This window comes from Rhinatrema bivittatum, chromosome 4 (genome assembly GCF_901001135.1).
Source record: "Rhinatrema bivittatum chromosome 4, aRhiBiv1.1, whole genome shotgun sequence".
Taxonomy (NCBI): domain Eukaryota; kingdom Metazoa; phylum Chordata; class Amphibia; order Gymnophiona; family Rhinatrematidae; genus Rhinatrema; species Rhinatrema bivittatum.
In genome coordinates, this window is record NC_042618.1 from 75593387 (window position 1) to 75616665 (window position 23279).

A 23279-nucleotide genomic window follows, 5' to 3' on the forward strand; every position below is an offset into this window, starting at 1 on the left:
TTATTATCACAATAAACATACAGGTTATGAAGCATGTACCACAACGGTAATCAGAATGCAACAATAAAATCAACATACTCGTAACCCAAAACTTCCCAAATCCCCCCCACCCTCCCCTGTCCATGAGCTCACGTAAGCATCTGTATGTAGTGCAATAAATCTGCTATAAGGCTAGATATGCGTAGTAAGTATAGACGGATGACCTGTGAGGGATCCATATGGACCCAAAGTCTATAATGGGAAGCGCAATAGAGTTACTGATTAGTTTGATGTTTCTCTCATTGTATATACGGTGTCCAAATTGCTTGAAATTTGGATGTATTATCATGTATCGCCGCTGTAATTGCTGCCATTTTACAGGATAAATGGACTTTCTGTTGTATCATGGGGAGAGATGGTAGGTCTGGCCACTTCCAGTAGCTAGCAATTGCAGTTCTAGTGGCAATAAAAACTTGTTGACAAAACGCTATTTGTGGTTTATCCAGCGGTGGTTGAGGATAGTATAATAACATAAATCCAGCATCTAGTACACTCGTGCTGCCAATAATCCTTCAATCCAAGATGCGACCTCTGTCCAAAGCCTGTTCACATGATCACAAGATCACCACATGTGTAGGAAAGAACCCTCCTGACCGCAGCCCCGCCAACAGAACTCACTGACGTGTGGGTATCTGCGATGCAGAGTTTGCGGAGTTAGATACCACCAGGTAAGTAATTTATAACAGTTCTCTTGCTGCATGGCCAACACGGAGCATTGACGGGCAGAGATATGTATCTGCATCCATTCATCTGGTTGCAACGAACGACCCAGATCCGCCTCCCAATGCAGAACATTGTTTACATACGACATGGCTACTTGGTTGTCGGTCTGGATCAGGACAACTTTGTTGGACAGCTGATCTCTGAAAGCCCATAGCATGTACCTGATCGCTCTGAGCTCCAGGAAGTTGATTTGACAAGAACATTCCCCAGTGAACTACAGACCATGGGTACTGAGCCCACTGAGACACCGACAGCAAAGCATACAGTTTTGAAATTATGCCTCTTTTCTTATCGATGTCTTCACATAAATGTTCAAACAGTGTTTTACCCTGGGTTAAGGAAGAGGCAACCTGTGGGGAGTGCAAAAAATGTAAGATCTGATAGCCAGCAAGAAAATCCCTGCTTGGCAGCTGGTAGACTCGTTGAATTTCTGGCCAGGTCATCAGTGCCCCCCCCCCTCCCATGAGGTGTTCTACTTGATGTATGCCCTTGTCTTGCCATGCTCGAAATGAGCGATGTTACTACCCGCTGTAAATAATGTATTATAATATAGACGAGTGGAATGAAAATTCACCCTGTTGCCCACAAGTTGTACCTGCCATTTGGCCCACAACTTCATAGTTGTTTCCAGGGCCATGGACAATTTACCCCGCATGGACCATGTGTCTCGGGGTTGCCATATCATTGCCGCCAGAGGCATCCCCTCCACTATATGTTCCTCAAAATGCACCCATTGCGTCACAGAAGTTCGTCTATGCATATCAGCGACCACTGTTAATTGTGCCTCTGATTAATACCATTCCAGGATGGGAACCGTTAAACCCCCTCTGTCCCGGGGCTGATAGAGCAATCACCTAGCCACTCTGGGAGGCCTCCTTCGCCAAATAAAGTCAAACAGTATCTTCTGCCAGGACTGGAAGATAGCGGAGCTAATGTAAATGGGTAGTGTATTAAAGAGATACAGGAGGCGAGGCAACACATTCATTTTTACAATGGCGACACGACCCAACCAGGAATAAGGTTCCCTATCCCATTTTTGAAAATCACTTTTGATTGAGCGCAGCAGGGGTGTGTAATTGAGACAAAAAATATCCTCACATTGGAACTGAGATGGACCCCTAAATATTTAAGGGAAGAATGAGCAAATTAGTCAGAGTAGTTAGATCACAAGCAGACTGTGATAACTTGCAGGAAGACCTTGTGAGACTGGAAAATTGGGCATCAAAATGGCAGATGAAATTTAATGTGGATAAGTGCAAGGTGATGCATTATAGGGAAAAATAACACCCATGCTATAGTTACACAATGTTAGTTTTGTGGTCCGGAAGTGGATCCTTGGGCCGATCAATGACGGAGGACGGTCGGGAGGCAGACACACGCTGCTGGAGCCGAGTCTTCACCTGGAAACCCGTGACCCCCCCAGAGGAGCTGTTGGGATCCGGATCGCTAGGGCTTAGGTGGCTTTGCGCTGGAAGTCCGCGGTCCCCCCAGGAGGAGCCCGTAGGGACCCGGACCGCTGGGACTTAGGAGATAAGGCGGTGTGGAAGAAGACCCGGAGTGAAGCAGAAGCAGGACGGACCACAAGAGGCAGCGAAGACAGACGGGCCGAGGTCTGGGCAGGCAGCAGAATACGGAGCGAGGAAACAAACCAGAGTCAAGGCAGGCAGCTGGAATCGGAACACTGAGACAGGCCGGAGTCAGATCAGGTAAGCAGGCAGGCAGGCAGGACCACAGGATGAGCGGGCAGGCAGGGTAGGCTGGCAGGACAAACAGGCAGACAGGCAGGCAGGACGTCAGGATAAGCAGGCAGGGCAGGAACAGCAACTCTTTACTTCCAGGAAGCGACCGCGTTGCAAGGCAAAAGTAGGCATCAGACGCCGGGTTTAAATCCCCCTCGGCATCTGACGTCAAAAGGGGGCGTGTCTGGCTCTTCGCGCCAGAGGGCCTTCAAAAAGGCTCCCTCTGCGCGCGTGCGAGCCCTAGAGGCGGGGCCGGTGACTCCCGACGGCGTCTCCCTCGTGGGAGCGCCGCGGGTAGGCCGCAGCGGTGGGCCTGCAGGACTGGCCTGTTCCCCCGAAGCGGCGTCGGGAGGAGGTAAGGGACTGGTCGCGCCGAGCGCGGCCGGTATCGCAACAGTACCCCCCTCTTACGCCCCCTCCTCAGGGGTCCGGGTTTGCTGGGATTGTCGTGATGAAACTGGGTTAACAAGGATTTGTCCAGTATATTTCGAGCAGGTTCCCAAGTGTCCTCCTCTGATCCGCACCCTTCCCAAGCCAGGAGGTATTCCCAACGACGGTTGCGGAAGCGCACATCCAACACTTCTCGTACCTGATACGTGGGTTCTTCGTTCGAGGGAGCCGGTACAGTATCAGCACTTGGTTGGTGGAAGCGGGAAACAATCACAGGTTTCAACAGGGACACGTGAAAAACATTGTGAATGCGGAAGGAGGAGGGAAGACGGAGCCTGTAGGACACCAAGCCAATCCGTTCTGCCACCCTGAAAGGCCCACAGTATCTGGAGGCTAGTTTCCGCGAGGGTACGGGCAGGTTGAGGTTCTTGGTGCTTAACCAGACTTTGGTACCGGGCAGAAAAACCGGTGCCGGGCGCCGATGGCGATTGGCGACCCTTCGTGCTTTGTTAGCAGCCAAAGAGAGTCGTTGCTGGATAACCTTCCACCACTGGTGAAGCTGGAGAGCCGACGTTTGCGCTGCAGGTGAGGGGACGGCAACAGGAAATGGTACTGGCGGTCTAAGGTTCCGACCGAAGACCGACTGGAAGGGAGATAGCCCAGTAACCGAGTGTGTGTGATTATTGTAGGCAAACTCGGCCCATGGTAGAAGGGAGACCCAGTTATCCCTCTTTTCGGAAATGAAGCTGCGGAGGAACGTCTTAAGGGAGCGATTCATTCGCTCGGTCTGTCCATTGCTCTGAGGATGAAACGCTGTGAACAGATTGAGCTGTACTCCGAACCTTTTGCAGAGGGCCCGCCAATATCGGGCCGTGAATTGTGGCCCGCGATCGGACACAATACTCTGAGGAAGCCCGTGGGCCCTAAAGATGTGTTGCGTGAAGAGGAGAGCCAGTCCGGTGCCGAGGGCAATTTAGGCAGGGGAACTAGGTGGACCATCTTAGAGAAACGGTCTATGGTGACCCAGATTACGGTGTTACCCTCAGAAGGTGGTAGATCAACCACGAAATCCGTGGCGATGTGGGTCCACGGCTCGGTGGGAATCGGTAGAGGCTGTAAGAGGCCCCAAGGTCGACCGCTGACTGGTTTTTGTTGAGCACACACCGGGCAGGACTCAACGTACATTCGCACATCTTGACGTACCTTGGGCCACCAATAGTAACGATTCAGAAGATCTAGCGTCCTGTCTCTGCTGGCATGACCTCCTGTGAGGGAGTCATGGGCCCACTTGAGAACTCTTGTGCAGTCCCTACGAGGAACCACTACTCTTCCCTGAGCGGATACGCTGGTACTGGCTAGATAGATTTTGGCTGGGTCGATGATATACTGAGGAGGATCCTCTTTTTCTTCAAAAATAGTGTTGCGGGACAAGGTGTCTGCCCGCACGTTCTTTGAGGCAGGTCGATATTTAAGGACGAAGTTGAATCGACTGAAAAATAAGGACCAGCGAGCCTGCCTGGGATTAAGACGCTGGGCTTGAGTGAGGAATTCCAAATTTTTATGGTCGGTATAAACAGTGACCGGGTGTTGAGCCCCTTCCAGCCACTGCCTCCACTCCTCGAAAGCTAACTTGATGGCTAACAACTCCTTGTCGCCTATTCTATAGTTGGCCTCGGCAGGAGTGAATTTCCTTGAAAAATACGAGCATGGTAGAAAGTGTCCAGTACTGGAGCATTGGGAGAGCACTGCTCCAACGGCCACACTGGAGGCGTCCACTTCGACAATGAAGGGGCGCGATGGGTCGGGATGCCGCAAACAGGTGTCCAGTAGGAAGGCCTCCTTCAAGTCCTTGAACGCTTTACAGGCCTCGGGGGACCAGCGTCGCGTGTCCGCGCCCTTCTTAGTTAGGGCGGTCAGAGGAGCTACCAGTTGCAAATACCGTGGTATGAAGTGCCTGTAGAAATTCGCGAATCCTAAGAATCGCTGCAGTGCTTTTAAGCCCATGGGTTGGGGCATTTCTTGATTGCGGATACCTTATCCGGGTCCATGGAAAACCCTGTGGCAGAGATAACGTACCCCAGAAAAGGTAAAGTGTCCTGTTCAAATAAGCACTTCTCAAGTATTGCATAGAGATGGTGGTCGCGCAGAATCTGAAGTACTTGCCGGACGTGGTGCCTGTGGGAGTTCATGTCTCTGGAGAAAATGAGGACATCGTCCAAATAGACAATTACGCAAGAGTAAAGTAGTTCTCGAAGTATCTCAGGCGCATTACACAAGCCGAATGGCATGACCAAATACTCGTAGTGTCCGTCCCGGGTGTTGAAAGCGGTCTTCCATTCATCCCCGGGACGGATCCGGACCAGGTTGTAGGCACCTCTTAGGTCCAGCTTGGTAAATAGCTGAGCTCCCTGGAGTCTATCCAATAGTTCAGGAATTAGAGGTAATGGGTAGCGATTCTTTTTAGTAATGGCGTTCAGCCCTCGGTAATCAATGCAAGGCCTCAAAGACCCATCTTTTTTGGCGACAAAGAAGAAGCCCACCCCTGCAGGTGACTTAGAAGGGCGGATGAACCCCTTGGCGAGATTCTCGGCGATGTAGTCCGACTTTGCCCGAGTCTCCGGCTGAGAAAGGGGATACACTCTTCCCCGAGGCGGAATTGCGCCGGGGAGCAGATCAATCGTGCAGTCGAAGGGGCGGTGTTGAGGCAAAAGTTCCGCCTTTTCTTTAGAAAATATGTCGGCAAAGTCCGCATACTGAGTCGGAAGCAGGGATTCAGTGTGAGCCAAAGGGATCTGTTGGACCACACCCGATTTGATGCAGGATTGGAAGCAATGGGGGCTCCATTGGGTAATCTGCAGATCATCCCATCGAATCACTGGCGAATGTTGCTGAAGCCAGGGTAGTCCGAGAACCACTGAGTGTACAGATTTTTCTAGGATCAGAAGCGAAATCTTTTCTGAATGTAATAGCCCAGTCTGGAGGGTGATCGGGACCGTCGTGGTAGAAATACTTCCGGGTAAAGGAGTACCCCGAATGGAGGTGACCCGTAAAGGTGGTTCCCGAGGTTGAGTAGCCAACTGGAGTTGTTGCACGAGTTCGCGGGTAATGAAGTTCCCTCCGGCGCCAGAGTCAATGAGGGCTCTTGTGTCGAAGGTACCCCCGGGAACTTTAAAGTTATGGGTACTGTACATTGAGGAGCAGCGTTGAGACAGCCTAGGAGACGCTCCTCCCTTACTCCTAGGCGCGAGAGTTTTCCGCCCGCTCCTTGCACTGCGAGAGGAAGTGTCCCTTTCCACCGCAATAAAGGCATAGCCCTAGGTTGCGTCGTCGTCGTCTCTCCTCCGGAGACAAGGAGGTCCTTCCCAATTGCATAGGCTCTTCCGTGGAAGGTTCAGGAGGAGTACTGGTACTCCGGGGACTCGGAGTAAGCGGTCTCGAGAAGACCGGAGCCAGAGGAGCCATACGCCGTGGAGGGCGTCCTTCCTTCGCTCTCTGCTGAAGACGGCGATCAATGCGTCCCGTGAGGTCAATCAGTGCGTTGAGATCCTCTGGAAGATCCCGGGTGGCCAGCTCGTCCTTTATCCTGGCTGCTAGACCCTCCAAGAAGATTCCTCGGAGAGCGTCGCGCCACCCAACCTCCAGCGCAAGTGTGCGGAACTCCAGTGCATAATCCGCCAGGGTCCGAGTTCCTTGTCGGAGCTGGAGCAACTCCGAGGTTGCTGAGGTTTGGCGCGCAGGCTCGTCAAAGGCCGCCTTGAAATTCTCTACGAAGCTAACCAGGTTATTGAGAGTGGCATCGTTCTTTTCCCACATAGGTGATGCCCAGTTCAGGGCCCTACCGTCCAACAGGGAGAATATGTAAGCCACTTTTTCGGCATCCGTAGGAAACTGATTGGGCAATAAGGTGAACCGCACGAAGCACTGGTTCAAGAATCCCCTACACGCCTTGGGATCCCCAGCGTAACGTGAGGGTGCCGGAAGTTGGATAGGAGCGTGGACAGTTACCACCGGTGGTGGTGGTGCGGGCGCAGGTACAGGAGGCTCCGCATCCATGTGGGTAGCCAAACGCTCCACAGTAGCTGCCAAGGAGTCCAAGACTTGTTGTTGTTGCACCAGGCGTTGAGCGAGCCCTGGAATGGCCTGAAGACCAGCGAGGTCTGCCGGATCCATGGCCTTGCAAACTGTTGTGGTCCGGAAATGGATCCTTGGGCCGATCGATGACGGAGGACGGTCGGGAGGCAGACACACGCTGCTGGAGCCGAGTCTTCACCTGGAAACCCGTGACCCCCCCAGAGGAGCTGTTGGGATCCGGATCGCTAGGGCTTAGGTGGCTTCGCCCTGGAAGTCTGCGGTCCCCCCAGGAGGAGCCCGTAGGGACCCAGACCGCTGGGACTTAGGAGATAAAGCGGTGTGGAAGAAGACCCGGAGTGAAGCAGAAGCAGGACGGACCACAAGAGGCAGCGAAGACAGACGGGCCGAGGTCTGGGCAGGCAGCAGAATACGGAGCGAGGAAACAAACCAGAGTCAAGGCAGGCAGCTGGAATCGGAACGCTGAGACAGGCCGGAGTCAGATCAGGAAAGCAGGCAGGCAGACAGGCAGGCAGGCCGGCAGGCAGGCAGGCAGACAGGCAGGAACACAGGATGAGTGGGCAGGCAGGGTAGGCTAGTAGGACAAACAGGCAGACAGGCAGGCAGGACGTCAGGATAAGCAGGCAGGGCAGGAACAGCAACTCTTTACTTCCAGGAAGCGACCGCGTTGCAAGGCAAAAGTAGGCATCAGACGCCGGGTTTAAATCCCCCTCGGCGTCTGGCCCTCTGGCTCTTCGCGCCAGAGGGCCTTCAAAATGGCTCCCTCTGCGCGCGCGCGAGCCCTAGAGGCGGGGCCGGTGACTCCCGACGGCGTCTCCCTCGTGGGAGCGCCGCGGGTAGGCCGCAGCGGTGGGCCTGCGGGACTGGCCTGTTCCCCCGAAGCGGCGTCAGGAGGAGGTAAGGGACCGGTCGCGCCGAGCGCGGCCGGTATCGCAACAGTTAGGTTCCATTTTAGGTGTTACAACCCAAGAAAGAGATCTAGGCGTCATAGTGGATAACACATTGAAATCATCGGTTCAGTGTGCTGCGGCAGTCAAAAAAGCAAACAGAATGTTGGGAATTATTAGAAAGGGAATGGTGAATAAAACAGAAAATGTCATAATGCCTCTGTATCGCTCCATGGTGAGACCGCACCTTGAATACTGGGTACAATTCTGGTTGCCACATGTCAAAAAAGATATAATTGCGATGGAGAAGGTACAGAGAAGGTCTACCAAAATGATAAGGGGAATGGAACAGCTCCCCTATGAGGAAAGACTAAAGAGGTTAGGACTTTTCAGCTTGGAGAAGAGACGGCTGAGGGGGGATATGATAGAGGTGTTTAAAATCATGAGAGGTCTAGAATGGGTAGATGTGAATCAGTTATTTACTCTTTCGGATAATAGATAGACTAGGGGGTACTCCATGAAGTTAGCATGTGGCACATTTAAAACTAATTGGAGAAAGTTCCTTTTTACTCAATGCACAATTAAACTCTGGAATTTGTTGCCAGAGGATGTGGTTAATGCAGTTAGTATAGCTGTGTTTAAAAAAGGATTGGATAAGTTCTTGGAGGAGAAGTCCATTACCTGCTATTAACTAAGTTGACTTAGAAAATAGCCACTGCTATTACTAGCAACGGTAACATGGAATAGGCTTAGTTTTTGGGTACTTGCCAGGTTCTTATGGCCTGGATTGGCCACTGTTGGAAACAGGATGCTTGGCTTGATGGACCCTTGGTCTGACCCAGTATGGCATGTTCTTATGTTCTTAAATTTGAAGGGGTACCGATCCTTCAGTATTTGAACAACGGGCTGAGAAGCTGAAATATTCAGAAGTTCAGTTTTATCCAAATTGTTTTTAAATCCTGATACAGCGCTAAAAGCATGCAACTCTTCTGTCACTTCCCTTACAGAATTAACTGGGTCAGTCAGGGTCAAAAGGATATCGCCCGCAAAAAGCGAGATTTTTAGGTGCATGTTCCCCATTTGAATACCCGTTATCTTGTCCGCTGCTCGCACTTTGGTGGTGAGGGGCTCTAAAAATAGAGCAAATAAGAGTGGTGACAGGAACCTGTCTGGTTCCTCGTTGTACAGGAAATAGATCTCCGTATCCTCCATTTACTTTAATCCTAGCTACCGGCTCGTTATATAGGCTTTTTATCCAACCCAGAAATCGAGATCTAAAGTGCATTTTAAGTAATACGGCAAAAAGGAAGTCCCAGTGTACTAGGTCAAAAGCCTTCTCGGCATCAATGGCTAGTAGCACCAGCGGGATCCGTTCAGTTTTGGCCCACCATGATATGTCCGTGACCTTTCGGACATTGTCCGCTGCCATTTTCTGTGGTATAAAACTTACTTGGTCTCTGTGAACAAGTTATGGTAAAATGGTGTTCAAACGCATGGCCAGCACTTTAGCCAATATCTTTAAATCAATGTTAAGCAATGATATCAGGTGGTACGAACCACAGCCAGTCCTCTTTTTGCAAAAGGGGAATCAAGGTGCCCAGGGAAACCACCTTGAACTTTTCTTTTTTTAGAAACTTGTTCAAGGCCTTTAGGTCTAGGATGGGACGGAGTCCTCCTGTTCTCTTTGGAATCAGGAAATTCCTGGAATAGAATCCCTGCCCAGTTTGCCTTGGTGGTATGGGCTCAACCGCTCTGATGAAACAAAAGGGCTGCAAAGTCAAAAGCAATGGTGATAGGTGGCGATGGCTGGTGGGCACCGAGGCATCGCTGCCAAGGAGGGAATTGTCCACAAAAAGAAACTTACCCAAATTGCCAAACACCCTAACTAGTGACACTACGGGAAGGCACCGAGAATGTCCTGACGATGGACTGAGAAGAAATATCACGAAAAAAGCAAGTTTTCCACAAGGCTGAAAACAGCCAAAGTGAGCTCAATTACACCGCGAGGCTTACAGCGCCATGGAAAATAAGAGACTGAAGAAGGACCCTGCGTGAATGCGTGGTATAGGGTATGCTGGGCATGTTCAATGTGCGTACGTTTTCTGATCTGGGCTCCATTTGATGATGTCATCCATGTGTGAGGACTACCATCCTGCTTGTCCTCGGTGAAAAAAACCCTCTTAATTCTCCTCTCCAGATAGCAACATATTATCTTCTCAGGAAACCACTTCCAATTTTCCACTCAGTGTGATAAATCTCTGTTCTTTCCTCAGTTCTGGGCAGGAAGGGTGGTGGCAAAAACTTCCTGAACCAAAATCAAAAACTTTATCAAAATACAAAAGTGAAACTCCCCTGCAATGAGTCACCAATGTCCATCCACTGGATATGAGATGGGATTAGAAGGTATTTATTTATTTATTTAAAAGGATTTATTATCCATGCTCTCAGATGTTCGGGCGGGTTACAAATAGTACAATCATAAACAAACAATAAAAAATAAAAACATTCTCTACTCCTATCCTTCCCAAGGAAGGGAATTTTCCTCCCTGAAACAGGACTACAGATTTAAGAAGAATTCCAAAAATAAATTCCAAAACTCTCAACTCAAAATTTGACATAAACCTACCACACAGGTTGTACACAAGAAAGGTTACAGTTTACTTCCAATTCTGTGTACCCAGAACAATGAGGCCTAGCATCCAGCAACAGGGAAAAAAACAAAACATAAAACAACGCCTACTCTTCCAAATTAAAAATGCCACACTGATCTCTAAACCCTCCTGCACTTAACAGGAAGGAGCCTACCACTTTAGCTACCACAAAAGGGTGCTGTAAAAAAGTAGTATGCTCCTGAATCTCTATCCAATTCCTTTCCTAGGAATATTTAGTGGAAATCCCAAGGGGATCCCCATGGTTATGTTGTTTGTGATGGCAAGCTTCTTTTGATCTAACTTTGGGATTAGCAGTGCTTTAGGCTAGTTGCTGTATGTTCATTCCATTTCTGTTTTGTTTCAGTTTTGACAGTTGAGGCAAATGTAGTACAAAGGATCCCCTGAAGAAGCAAATGTTGGGTAAAACATGTTGGGAATATAGTGCCACTGTGTTTCTTCCCTATTTTTTAATCTTTTGGAGCCTGATTAATCAATTTCTAACCATCTGTGAGATCACTCTGTTTTAATTTGATGAGTTTTTCCACCAGACAGTATTAGATATATGAACTTCTACTTTAATAACTAACATAGGCCTGGATTTTCTAAGATTGCAGACCTTAGAAAATTCGGTGATAACAGGTGGCGAAGCGGGGGGCGGGCCTGGGAAAGCTGACAGTGATCGCACCTCTGCAGTGCTATCGCTGCCAGCTTTCGCACCCAATAGCGCCATCGTAAAAGATGGTGCTATTGGGTGCGAAACTGGCAGCGAAAAGGGCCCTTACCTTTTCGCCGTCAGCAATGTCTTCGCAAAGTCGGCCCCGATGCCGCCCCGACTCCTCCTCTTCCGGGGCTGACTCCGTCCCCATTTAGTGATCGCACGCGAAAAGGGACTTTTCGCGTGCGATTGCTTTTGAAAATGACCCCCATACTGTATAAATTTTTATTGGTACAACCAATAAGGAAGATATTTGCTCTCACCTGGATTATGATCATTTTCTTAAAGACATTTTTAAAAATGTGTTGACATACTTTGAACTCCTGATTATTGGATGCAGTGGGGGAGAGTATTTTGTATTGGCTGTACTGATGTATTTTATGTTTGTGTACCCTCTTATAAGTGTGAGTGATATGACCCTGATTGTTGTCTTGATTTTTTAAATATATTGCCTTTATTTCTATTTATTTGAATAATTTTGTTGGTGAAATATCTTCCTTATTAAGAAGTCCATCTTTAAAAGGATTTGTACAGCTGGATAAACCTGGTTTTCAAATATAATCCTCCCCTTCCCCCTGATCAGCCAAGTTTCAGCTGGATAAAAAAAGAGGCAGTGTGGGGGTGCTCTGGGGCACAGCAATGTTATCCAGCTAACTTAGTTGAATTTCAAAGTCATCTGCTAAATTTGCTGGACAACTCAAGACTGTCTTATGTATACCTAGATAATGTAGTGCTTCCCCAGCTATATTCAGAATGAAACCAGTTAAACATATTTCTAAAAAATCCTTTTGGACTTTGAGCCCCAAACCCCTTGTCCTTTCCTCAAAATACTTAAAGGGACAGTGAGTGCCTAATTTCCTTCCCAAATCTCCTAACCACCAGAAGTAAAAATAAACAAAGATGCAGGTCATAGCAACTTCAGGCTAGCACCCACTCCTTTCATATTACTGTAAATGCACCCCTTACCATCCACCTTCATCATCAACTACAGCTTCCCACTCTCCAATTGCCAGCCAGGAGCACTGTACTGTCTTGCCTGCTCCCAGCCACTTCCAGTGTTGCTGTGACAGGAATGCTGGAAATGTATGAGAAATTACTATTTACCTGATAATTTCCTTTCCTTAGTAAGGGCAGGTCAATCCCATCAAGTGATTATGCACCTCTGCCAGTAGATGGAGACGGAGCAAAAGCTGACGTAATGGCCATATAGCCCCGCCCTGACATCAGCCCGTCTGTATTCTCTGGAAATGCCAAACTGTGGACAAAACTGATTATACTTAAACATTATCATCAACAGCCAAACATTCATGTTTCTCAACCAACAGGAACACTGAACTCAGTCAAAAGAAGGCTCATATTTAGCAGACTAAGAGCTAGAGAAGTTGCTTGCCAGTTGTCAATGACGAACAGGAATCATACTCTGCATAACTCGCCCAAAGAAAGGCTAACCACAAATTTAAACATCGGCAGCCAAGGGCGGGTCCTTAACTAAAGGAAAGGAAATTATCAGGTAAGTAGTAATTTCTCCTTCCTTAGCATTTGGGCAGATCAATCCCAATGAATGGGACGTACCAAACTAATCTCAAAAAGGGTGGGAGGCTGTCAGCATTCCAGTCAAAACTGCCAGTGCAAATGCGGTATCCTCCCTATCCCTAACATCCAACGGTAATGCTTGGAGAAGGTGTGCAAAGATGACTGTCGCCGCTTGGCCAATTTCAGCAGGTGACAACAAACGAAGTTCTACCCATGATACAAACTGAGCCCTCGTGGAATGCAGTCTAATCCATTTTGGTAAAGCTACCTCAGCAATGACATAGGGTGCCGAATTGACTTCCTTAACCCAGCGGGCAATTGTTGCACGTGTTGCTGGTGCTTCCTGCTTACTTCCATCATGGAGCACAACCAGGCGATCAGACTTCCAAAAACCTTTAGTCATTTCCAAGCACCTCATCTTTGTCCCTGTCCAAGGCGGACAGAGAAATGGACTTATTCAAATGAAACTCTGAAACCACTTTGGGCAAAAAAGGAGGGCACAGTCCGAAGTTGAACTGCACTTGGAGTCTTATGGAGAAAAGCTCACAGCAGGAAAGAGCCTGCAGGTCAGAAACCAGATGTGCTGAATGATTGCTACCAGATAAACTGTCTTCAAAGTAAGCAGCTGCAAGGAAAGAGTATGTAATGGTCTAAAAGTCGGACCTGTTAAAAACTAGAGGAACAACAGAGGCAACGGAAGCTGCAATGGGAGGGCGAAGATGCTTAACTCCCTGCAAGAACCAAGACATGTCCAGATGGGAAGACAAAGGTCCTCCATTGACTCTTCCCTATAATCAAGCCAGGGCTGCAACTTGAACTTCAAGGTGTTAAGAGCCAAACCCTTAAGCAAGCCATCCTGTAAAAATTCCAAAATCAAAGGAATATCCACCTAGAGTTGAGTACCTCATTCAAAACACCAGGCCTCAAAGACCATCCAAACTCTAATAAAGGCTAGAGAATTAAAAAATTTCCAGGCCAGAAGAAGGGTCTGAGATGGCTGCAAATTACTCTTGGCCAGATTCACCACCAAGCCTAGTTCCTGTAACAAGGAAACCACCCTGTAGGAATTGCGAAGATTATCTTCCATGGTCTTGGCTCAAATCAGCCAGTCATCTAAATAGGGGTGAACTAGAATGCCTTCCTTATGGAGAGCCTCCGCTACCACCACCATGACCTTGGAAAAAGGTCCTAGGTGTCGTGGCTAGCCTGAAAGACAAGACATGAAACTGGTAATGATGATCCAGAATAGCAAATCTGCTGATGTTCCTGACAGATGAGATACGCAGATACACCTCTGTCAGATCCAGAGATGTGCGGTTTTCCCCTGCTTGAACTGCCATTATGACAGAGCGCACCGTTTCCATCCTGGAATGTGTGACTCATAAATATCAATTGGCACCCTTGAGATCCAGTATGGGCCGAAATGACCCTTCCTTCTTGGGCATGATAAATAAATGGTTCTTATGTTCTTAATGGCCTGGATTTCTCTGCAATTCGGGAATGGTAAGCATTGCTTTCAGGTTCAACAGTCATTGTCATGCCGTTTCTACTTCTACCCTCTTCAGAGGGGAATTGCATGGAGAGACCATGAAGGCATCCAGAGGAATGTAAAGAAATTCTTGAATCACTTCGAGAACCCATTGATCCAAAATAATCTAGATCCACCTGTGATAAAAACGGGATAGACACCACCTATCTCCTGCACCAACAGGTGAGCCCACAAATCTTCATTGGGAAGACTGAGGGGCTCCATCTCCAGAGCCCACATCCTTTCAAGGTCCTTGGGGGTGAAAGGACTGAAACCTGCGGAAGAGATGGGACCTCTGGGAAGAACCTCCCCTAATAGGCCGAAAATGCTGGTAGTCTCAAGTTCGGTCACTTGCTCAAAAAGACTGGGCAATGGGTTTCTTGTCCTCTGAAAATTGAGGGACCTTGGTCTCTCCCCATTTACCTGTCATTTTTTTTCCAATTCACTGTAAAACAAAGACGAGCCCTTGAAGGGCAGCTTGGTAAGATTGGACTTTGAAGCGGTATCCAACCAGTTGCGCAGCCACAGTTGCCATTTGGCCATAATAACCAAAGCTGCTCCTCCGCCGGCTATGCAAACCAAGTTGTAGCCCGCATCAGCTAAGCAGGCAGGTCTACTATAGGTCCAAGTTTGGACCTGGAGCCACCAGATTCTTGACAAGACAAAGGGTAGTCCGATCTACCAAGGCACAACCAGAAGCAAATTGCAAGTTCAATGTCACTACCTCAAAGGCTTTGCTTTAGTATAGCCTCAGTCCTCCTATCCTGAGCATCATTCAGTGCTGCACCTTCTTCTATCAGGATGGTGGTATGCTTTGTGACAGAACACACCAAGGCATCTATCCTAGGGAAATGCAACTGCTCTCTGGCCTGTGTATTCAAAAGGTATAAACCCACCAAGACGCATTCTCCATTAAGACGCCTCTGGCACACTGCATTCCAAATCAATCAACTGGATTGCATCCAGGAGGGGAAAGAAACAAGAAGCCTTGCGTAGGGTGATCAAAATAGGAACCTTCTTCTGCATCCCCAAGGAGTCAGGCCCAGCCACTCTGAGGGTCTTCAAGATCTGAGAGATCAAACTCAGCAACTCATCTCTATGAAAGAAATGGAGAAGAGCTCGATATAGCTCCAAATTTGGGGGAATGTCCTCCACTACCACCAACATCATCGGTTTCATCCTGATCCACCTGCATTTGAGCTTAGTCAGGCCGCATTGCACTATGGCACTTGACTGTGGAGGCAGCAGAGGAGCACTTGGAGAGCCCGAATCAACCTTAATAGGTACTGCCGATTCAGAAAACCAGCCCTGTAGAAAAGGCTGCAATCCCTGGAAGAATTCTACCCAGGAAAAGTAGGATGGGTCCATTCCAGGCCCCATTGGCCTGAACCTGACGTCCTGAGAGCTAGTGGCTCATGGCAACTCGGTCCATGGATCAATCAAGGGGGGGACGGGGACACCCCCCCCTCGTGTCTCCCTCGGTCTCACTCTTCTCAGACTGTGGAGATGGACCCCTGCCGGCAAAATCAGAAGGGAGTACATCTTCCCGAGCATCCAGGTAGTGCTGACACAGGCTTAAAGAAAGCTCTAGCTGAATGGTCCTGATGTGGCATGCAGCACAAATAGAAAAATGCTTAGGCTTCTTTGCAGCGGGTGCCATAATTATTAGCATGCAGAACGGTAAAAGCTAGTGCCTAGATTATGTGCTGTTAAAACCTGTGCACATAATGGACGCACAAAAAAATGTGCGCATAAAAAATAGGCACGCAAGTATATGCGTCTAGGCTACGTGTCCAACTAGGCATCCAAACTGGGCATCCAGTTCTGACACCAAGAAGATGCCTAAGCAGGACACACAAGTTATGTGTCCAGAAGGAAGAATGTCCAAATTGGGCTCACAGGTGAGAATGGACATACAAATGGGTGTGCAGGTACGCGCCGACGGCTCACAGCACAAAATGCGCGAAAACACCTCACGGCCTACAATGCACCAAAAAGGGAGAAGCCTGCAATCAGGGCCTAGCCAAACAGCTGCTCAACCAGCCGAGCCTGCACTACCTCCCTCACCTTTCGGAACTCCCCAATGATGTGATCGGAACAGCCGAATGCTTGCTTTCTTCTCTGCGCTACTTTTCTAATTTTTTTTTTTTAAGAAAAATTTTTACCTGAGCTCAGCCCTCCCTAGCTGAGAGCAGGAACGGGTCCTGGCTATGGGGGGAGAGGACTAAAGCCTCCAACACTGGACCTCTCTTGGCTTGCACTTGCTAATCAAATTCTAGGTCCATGCCACTCAAGGCTACCGGACTGAGGCACTCTACTGAAGGAGGGACCACATGGTATCACCTCAGAAGGCAAACGGTGCTACACAGATATCCAGTCTGTTTGATACTCCTTTCCAACTTTTCTTCTTTTCTTTTCCTCACAGGCAATCCAAAGGAAAATGCATGTCCACCATCTGCTGGAGCCGGAGAATACTGGTGGGCTAATGTTGGGGCAGGAATATATGGTTGTGATGTCAGCTTTTGCTTCGTCTTCATCTGCTGGCAGAGGTGCAGAACCCACTCGTTGGGACTGATCTGCCTGAATGCTAAGGAAATTGCTGTGCTCTGAAAATTTTTTGAACTTCTGTTAGGCAGGCTATAAATCCAAATAAATGTAAATGGTGATTAGGAGATCTGGAAGGGGAATTGGGCCTCAAGACCAAGAAGAATTTATTTTTTTTCGCTACCTGCTATATTCTGAATATAGCCAGGCAGGGTTAAACTTATCCAGGTAAACTTACCCAGATGCCTTTAAACCTGCTTGGCTATATTCAGAATATATCCGGTTAGGTTTAAAGTTACTGTAGCTGTTGGCCAGATAACTTTAGGTGAGTATATTCACAGGAGACCTTTCCCTCTGAATATCCATGACAAGTTATCCGACTAAATTTAGCTGGATAACATGTCCACTCACTGACTTATTGAATATGGAGCTGTAATTTGCATATTATATACCATATCATATCTGTTTGGAAGTATTGTTAGCATTTCAACATAGCCATCTTTCAGGCCAATATGATGACATGACGTTTTTATTATAATATTAAAATTGATTACTAACTGTGTCCAAGGAAAGCAAGTCATCTTTGCTCCCACCAAAGACCATCACTTCACTTTCCTTTCCAAGACAGGCTGTGTGCCACAACCTGTGAATATATGTTAAAGAGAATGAGTTACTACATAAAAGAAATATGCGTCATATGAACAATAGAAGAGAAACATGCCTATATTAATTTCTTTCAGAAGAAGTTATTATGCAGTTCTGAGAGACAGAACATATCCTTAGGCAACAGTAAAACGCATCACTACTCTATTCAATTCCCTAATTCACTTTCAATATTTCTTGAAGGGCTTATCTGGAAATCAAATTATGATTTTATAAACTGTAAGATGCAGCAGGTTTACAATTTACATATCAATTGAAACTGCATTCAAATTTTGAACATACTCAAAGTTCCCTGAGTTTACAATCTACTAGATTCATATTTCTGCCCCACCCTCTCCCACACCCCAAAAATCCCTACAAAAAATATTTATAAATATAGGAATAATTTTATTTAAGACATATTATGACACATAACTATTTTTTAAATAGTTATGAAATATAAAATATAGGTATCCATCAGGCTATGTCTTAAGAAAATCAGTTTGCTCATTGAATTACTTTGTTTTTTATCCTCTCCAATTACTAAGAAAACAAAATCTTGTACAGATTCTTGAATAGCAGAACCTCCTGAAACATTACACTGTATTTATAGATAATTATCTACAATGTGTAATGTTCATAACTGAATTAAATGCTTTGGCAACATCAGCATTTATGGTTTGTCTGCTGTCAGACAAACTCTGAGATGAAGTTAATAGTGCAATTTTACTTTTCATGGATATCTGACTGTTTAATTCTAAGTTATGAGGTGTTGCTGCTGGCATGCAGGTTTGGCCATGAGACAAACTCTGATCTTAAACAGTAAAACACACTACAGCAGCAATACCTATTAAAGTATTCTAAAGCATCCTCCAATTTCATATTGGTATGTTGTTATGGGGCAATTTTGAAATAGCCCATTGCATGTACTTTGTAACTAACTGGCAAAGAGAAGTTACCCAGGTTTCATGAAAATTCCATGTACATGTACTGTTTTACTTCCCCAAACTAAACACCTCTACCAGGAAGGAGAAATTACTACTTACCTGATAATTTCTTTTCCTCTAAAGAAAGCAGGCCAATCAATACTAGTGGGTTATACACTCTTACCAGCAGATGGAGATGGAGTAAAACTGACTCGCTGATGTCACTGACATATAGCCCGGCCCTGACATCAGCCTGCCAATATCTCTAGAAAAGTCAAACTATGGACAAACTGATTATACCTGAACATGCTTCCAACCAACCAGGAAACATTGAGCTCAAATATGTTAACAACCTAGGGGTTGGTTATTTTACTTACCAGTCCTTCAAATGAATCAAAAGAAATATAACTCTGCATCATCCACATATAAAGGACAAACTAAAAGCAAGTAAGAAGCCCAGGGTGGGTTGTGGATTGGCCTGCCTTCCTTAGAGGAAAGGAAATTAGTAGGCAAGTAGTAATTTCTCCTTCCTCTGCACTCAGGCAGGTCAATCCACGTCACTGAAATATACCAAATCTACTGGTACTCCCGAGAAGGGTGGGATGCTGCCTGTGGTCCCATCAACACCGCATACACTAAAACCACATCCTCCTGAGCCTTAATGTCCAAGCAGTAATGTCTGGAGAAGGTATGTAAGGATGACATAACTGCCCGGCAAATCTCGACAGGAGTCAACAACTGAATCACCGCCCATGAGACCACCTGATCTCTAGTGGAATGCGCCTTGAACTGTTTAGGTAATGGTACATCTGCATCCACATAGGCAGCTGTGACTACTTACTTTACCCAACATGCTATCATTGCCTGCGTTGCTGGTTCCTCTGTTTACCTCCACCATGGAGCACAGATAGTTGATCAATCTTCCTCAAGGAATGAGTAACCTTCAAATACCGCACCACATGCCGCTTAACATCCAAGGCATGCAACAGATGATAATCCTGCTTATCATTATCCCTGTCCAGAGTGGGCAGGGAAATAGACTGATTCAAATGAAACTCCAAAATCACTTTTGGTAAAAAGAAGGTACAATTCTAAGCTGTACTGCACCTGAAGTCCTTCCCAAAAATGGCACACGGCAAGAAAGAGCCTGTAGCTCAGAGATTCGCTGTGCCGAATGTTGTTTCGGATGTGGACCCTTGGGCCGAGGTGGGGTTGATGCAACCCGTAGGTAAGGACTTACGGGTCCCCATTGTCGGCAGGTGGAGTGGGCTGATAGGCAGAGACCACTGGAGCTTCACCTATATCAGCCCTCGTTCCCCGCGAGTTGAACCTTTGGGTGCCGGGGCCGGCAGGACTTAGGTGGGCCTCGAGATAGAATGGCAAAGAGGTAGGTTCAGCCCAGAGACAGCAGATGAGAAATGGTGTAGTCCTACCCTGGACTGGGTCAGGTTCTGGAAACTCGATTGCCAATGGAGCAAAGGCAAACTGAGGGCGCTCGAGCAAAGGTAGGCCGAAGCCTAATAAGTCCATGTCCAGGGAGTAGGCTGAAAAGGCGTCCAATGGTAGGCTAGTCAGGGCTGGCAGCAATCCAAGAGATGTTGCAAGCAATGCTGAGGTCTGATCACGGATATAGACAATAGCGTAGTCAGGCAAAGTGGAGGTCTGGGTCTGGATATAGGCTGTAGCGTAGTCAGGCGAAGCGGAGGTCTGGGTCTGGAGATAGGCTGTAGTGTAGTCAGGCGAAACGAAGTCAAAGTCCGTTTAATCAATCTGAAGCATAGACAGGGTAGGAACAAGGAAACAGGAACAATGAGGATCAGGAACGAAGGGTAGAGACGAATCTCTTAGCAGCAACGAGTACTCGACCAGCGAGAAGACCTGTTGCAAAGGCAATGCTATGGAGCGAGGCCTGAGCTTAAATACTATGAAGAGGTTGACGTCATCATCCGGGGCCATGGCCAGGTTCCCGCCACGGTCCCTATATAATGATCAGCGATGCGTGCGTGCCTAGGGAGGGGCGCAGCGCGAGTGGTGGTGTCTCTCCAGAGGCCATGTGGAGAGGCCCAATGAGTAGTGGCATCAGGACCAGGAACGCTGGAGACTGCAGCGGAGCCGGAGGCAGCAGGGGAGGTGCGAGGAATGAGCCAGCGGCCCACTGCCGCCAGCGAGGAGGAACCAGAGGCTGGAGTCCTTGTGAAAAGGTGAGAGGGCCGCGCCGCAGGTCTGCTGCGGACGGCACGCGTAACACCGAACAGATTGCCACCAGAAAAACATTTTCAAGGTAAGCAGTTGCAGAGAGATCACGCAGTGGCTGAAATGTAGGACCCGCCAAAAAACCACAACACAAGGTTAAAGTTCCAAAGAGGCACAGGTAGACGCAAGAGTGGACGTAGATGCTAGATTCCCTTTAAGAACCTGGACACATCGGGATGGGAAGACAAGGGTCGACCATTGACCCGTCCCCTATAGGAAGTGAGAGCTACTACCTGTACCTTCAGAGTGTTAAAGGCCAAGCATTTAACCAACTCTTTCTGCAAAAAATCCCAAATCAGTGGAATTTCAACTTTAAGAGGATGAGAACTTCACACCCCACATCAGCTCTCGCGCATTCTCCAAACTCTAATATAAGCTAGTGATGTAGAAACCTTGCTGGCATGAAGCAAGGTAGAAATCACTGCAGAAGAATTACCATGCTTCATCAACCGAGCCCACTCAAAGGCCAAACCGTAAGACAAAACCGACCCTGACTGTCATGCAATATCGGCCCCTGATGTAACAGATCCTTCCTGAGGGGCAACTTGAGAGGACTTCCCACCAGGAGTTGCTGAAGACCAGTGTACCAACATCTCCGGGGCCAATCCAGACCCACCAGAAGTTCGGTCTCAGTCTGATTCGCAATTTTCCGAAGCACCCTACCGATGATCAGCCAAGGCGGGAAGGTGTACAACACCCCGCTCTGAGGCAAACCTGGACAAGAGCATTGATTCCCAGTGCTCTTGAATCCCTTCTATGACTCTAAAACCATAGTACCTTCGCACTATTGGAGTTCACCATTAAATCCATATACAGCCACCCCCAATGCGCCAAAATAAGTCAAAAGGCCTTGTCCACCAGCTCCCACTATCCTGTGTCCAAGACCTGTCTGCTGAGGAAGTAGCCCGCATATTGTCTTTCCCGGCAATATGGGAGGCAGATATGTTCTTGAAGATGTTACTCTGCTCACATCATGAGCACATCTATCTCCACCAACACCTGTTGGATTCTGGTTCCACCTTGATGATTTATGTATGCGACCACCGTGGCATTGTCCAACATTATTCTTATTGCGTGAGATTTCAGCTACTCTGAAAACTGTAAGCATGCCAGGCAAACTGCCCTTGCTTCTAAACGATTGATGATCCACTGCCGTTCCTTGGCATTCCATCGATCTTGTGTAACCAACTCCTGACAGTGAGCCCTCCAACCCAGAAGGCTCGCATCTCACACAAGCTCCTAACCAATCCGGTGTCTCTAAGGGTACTCTCTTCCTGAGATAATCCACTTGCAAACATCACTGCTGGATGCTCACCTCCAACAACAAATGGAGTCTCACCGTGCACTTCTGCAACTGTGGATTCCACTGGGAGAGCAATATGCACTGAAGGGGCCACATATGTGCCTTCACCCAGAGAACCACCTCCAATGTTACCGCCACAGACTCCAGAACCTAGAGATAAGACCACACCATTGGGCAAATAGTAATCCTCAAACACTGAACCTAAGTCACCAACTTCTGAATGAAATTCTCCAGCAGGAATACTCTGCCCCGCTCTGTAGTGAATTGCATGCCGAGGTACTCCAGAGTCTGAGCCGGCTGTAAACTGCTCTTGGTTAAGTCCGCCACCCAACCTAGCTTCTGAAGCAAAGAGATCACCTTGCGAGAAGCCAATTGATTCTCTTCCACACTCTTGGCCCGAATCCACCAGTCGTCCAGAAAAGGATAGACCAGAGGGTCCTCCTTGCACAGAGATGACGCTTCTACCACCATGAAGTTGGAGAAGGTTCTGGGCGCAGTAGCCAGATCAAAGGATAAGGCCTGAAACTAATAATGACATCCAAGAATAGCAAAATGCAAGAAAAATGTTCCTGCCAAATAGGGATACATAAATAGGCCTCCGTCAAATCAAGAGACGTAAGAAATTTCACTTTCTGAACTGCCATAATTATAGAGCGTAGAGTTTGCATCCTGAAGTGAATTGTGCACAAATGCCGATTGACTCCCTTCAGATCCTGGATGGGCCGAAAGGAACCTTTTTCCTTCTTGGGAACGACAAAATATATGGAATAGTGCCCCAGATCTGGAAACTGGAATTATGGCCTTCAGCTCTATCAGCCTTCTTAATGTAGCCTCCATTGCCACTTTCTTTACTAGGAAGTTGAATGGACAGACCATAAATGCATCTGGAAGAATTCGGAGAAATTCTAGAGCATAGCTATCCTTTACCACCTTCAGGACCCACTGGTCTGTTGTAATTTGGGCCCATCTCTGATAAAAGCAAGATAGATGACTGTCTATCTCCTTATTCAGTAGGTGAGCCCCTACACCTTCATTGTGAAAATCAAGAAGCTCCACTCCCAGAGCCCGCGTCCTTATGAGACTTCTTAGGCCTAAAGGTCTGAGATCTTCTGAAGGGATGAGATTATTGAGAAGCTGCTTCTCTGAAAGGGCGAAAGCGACAGGAATCCCTGGAGTAGTCCCTTGCTCCAAAAGAACATGATGCTGCTTTCTTGTCTTCCAGCAATTGTGGAATTTCAGATTCACCCCATCTATTTGCCATCTTCACCAACTCACTGCCGAATAACAAAGAACCCTTAAAGTGTAACCTTGTCAAAC

General features: G+C 47.7%; 1 protein-coding gene across 1 annotated transcript in view; it reads right to left on the reverse strand.

Annotated features, from left to right (window-relative positions):
* KLHDC1 (kelch domain containing 1) overlaps nucleotides 1-23279 on the reverse strand; it is a 300634-nt gene that overhangs the window by 35004 nt on the left and 242351 nt on the right. Inside the window, exon 12 of the mRNA XM_029597434.1 lies at nucleotides 17397-17481. Within this exon, the coding sequence (XP_029453294.1) occupies nucleotides 17397-17481 (85 nt within the window). The remainder of the gene's footprint in view (nucleotides 1-17396; nucleotides 17482-23279) is intronic.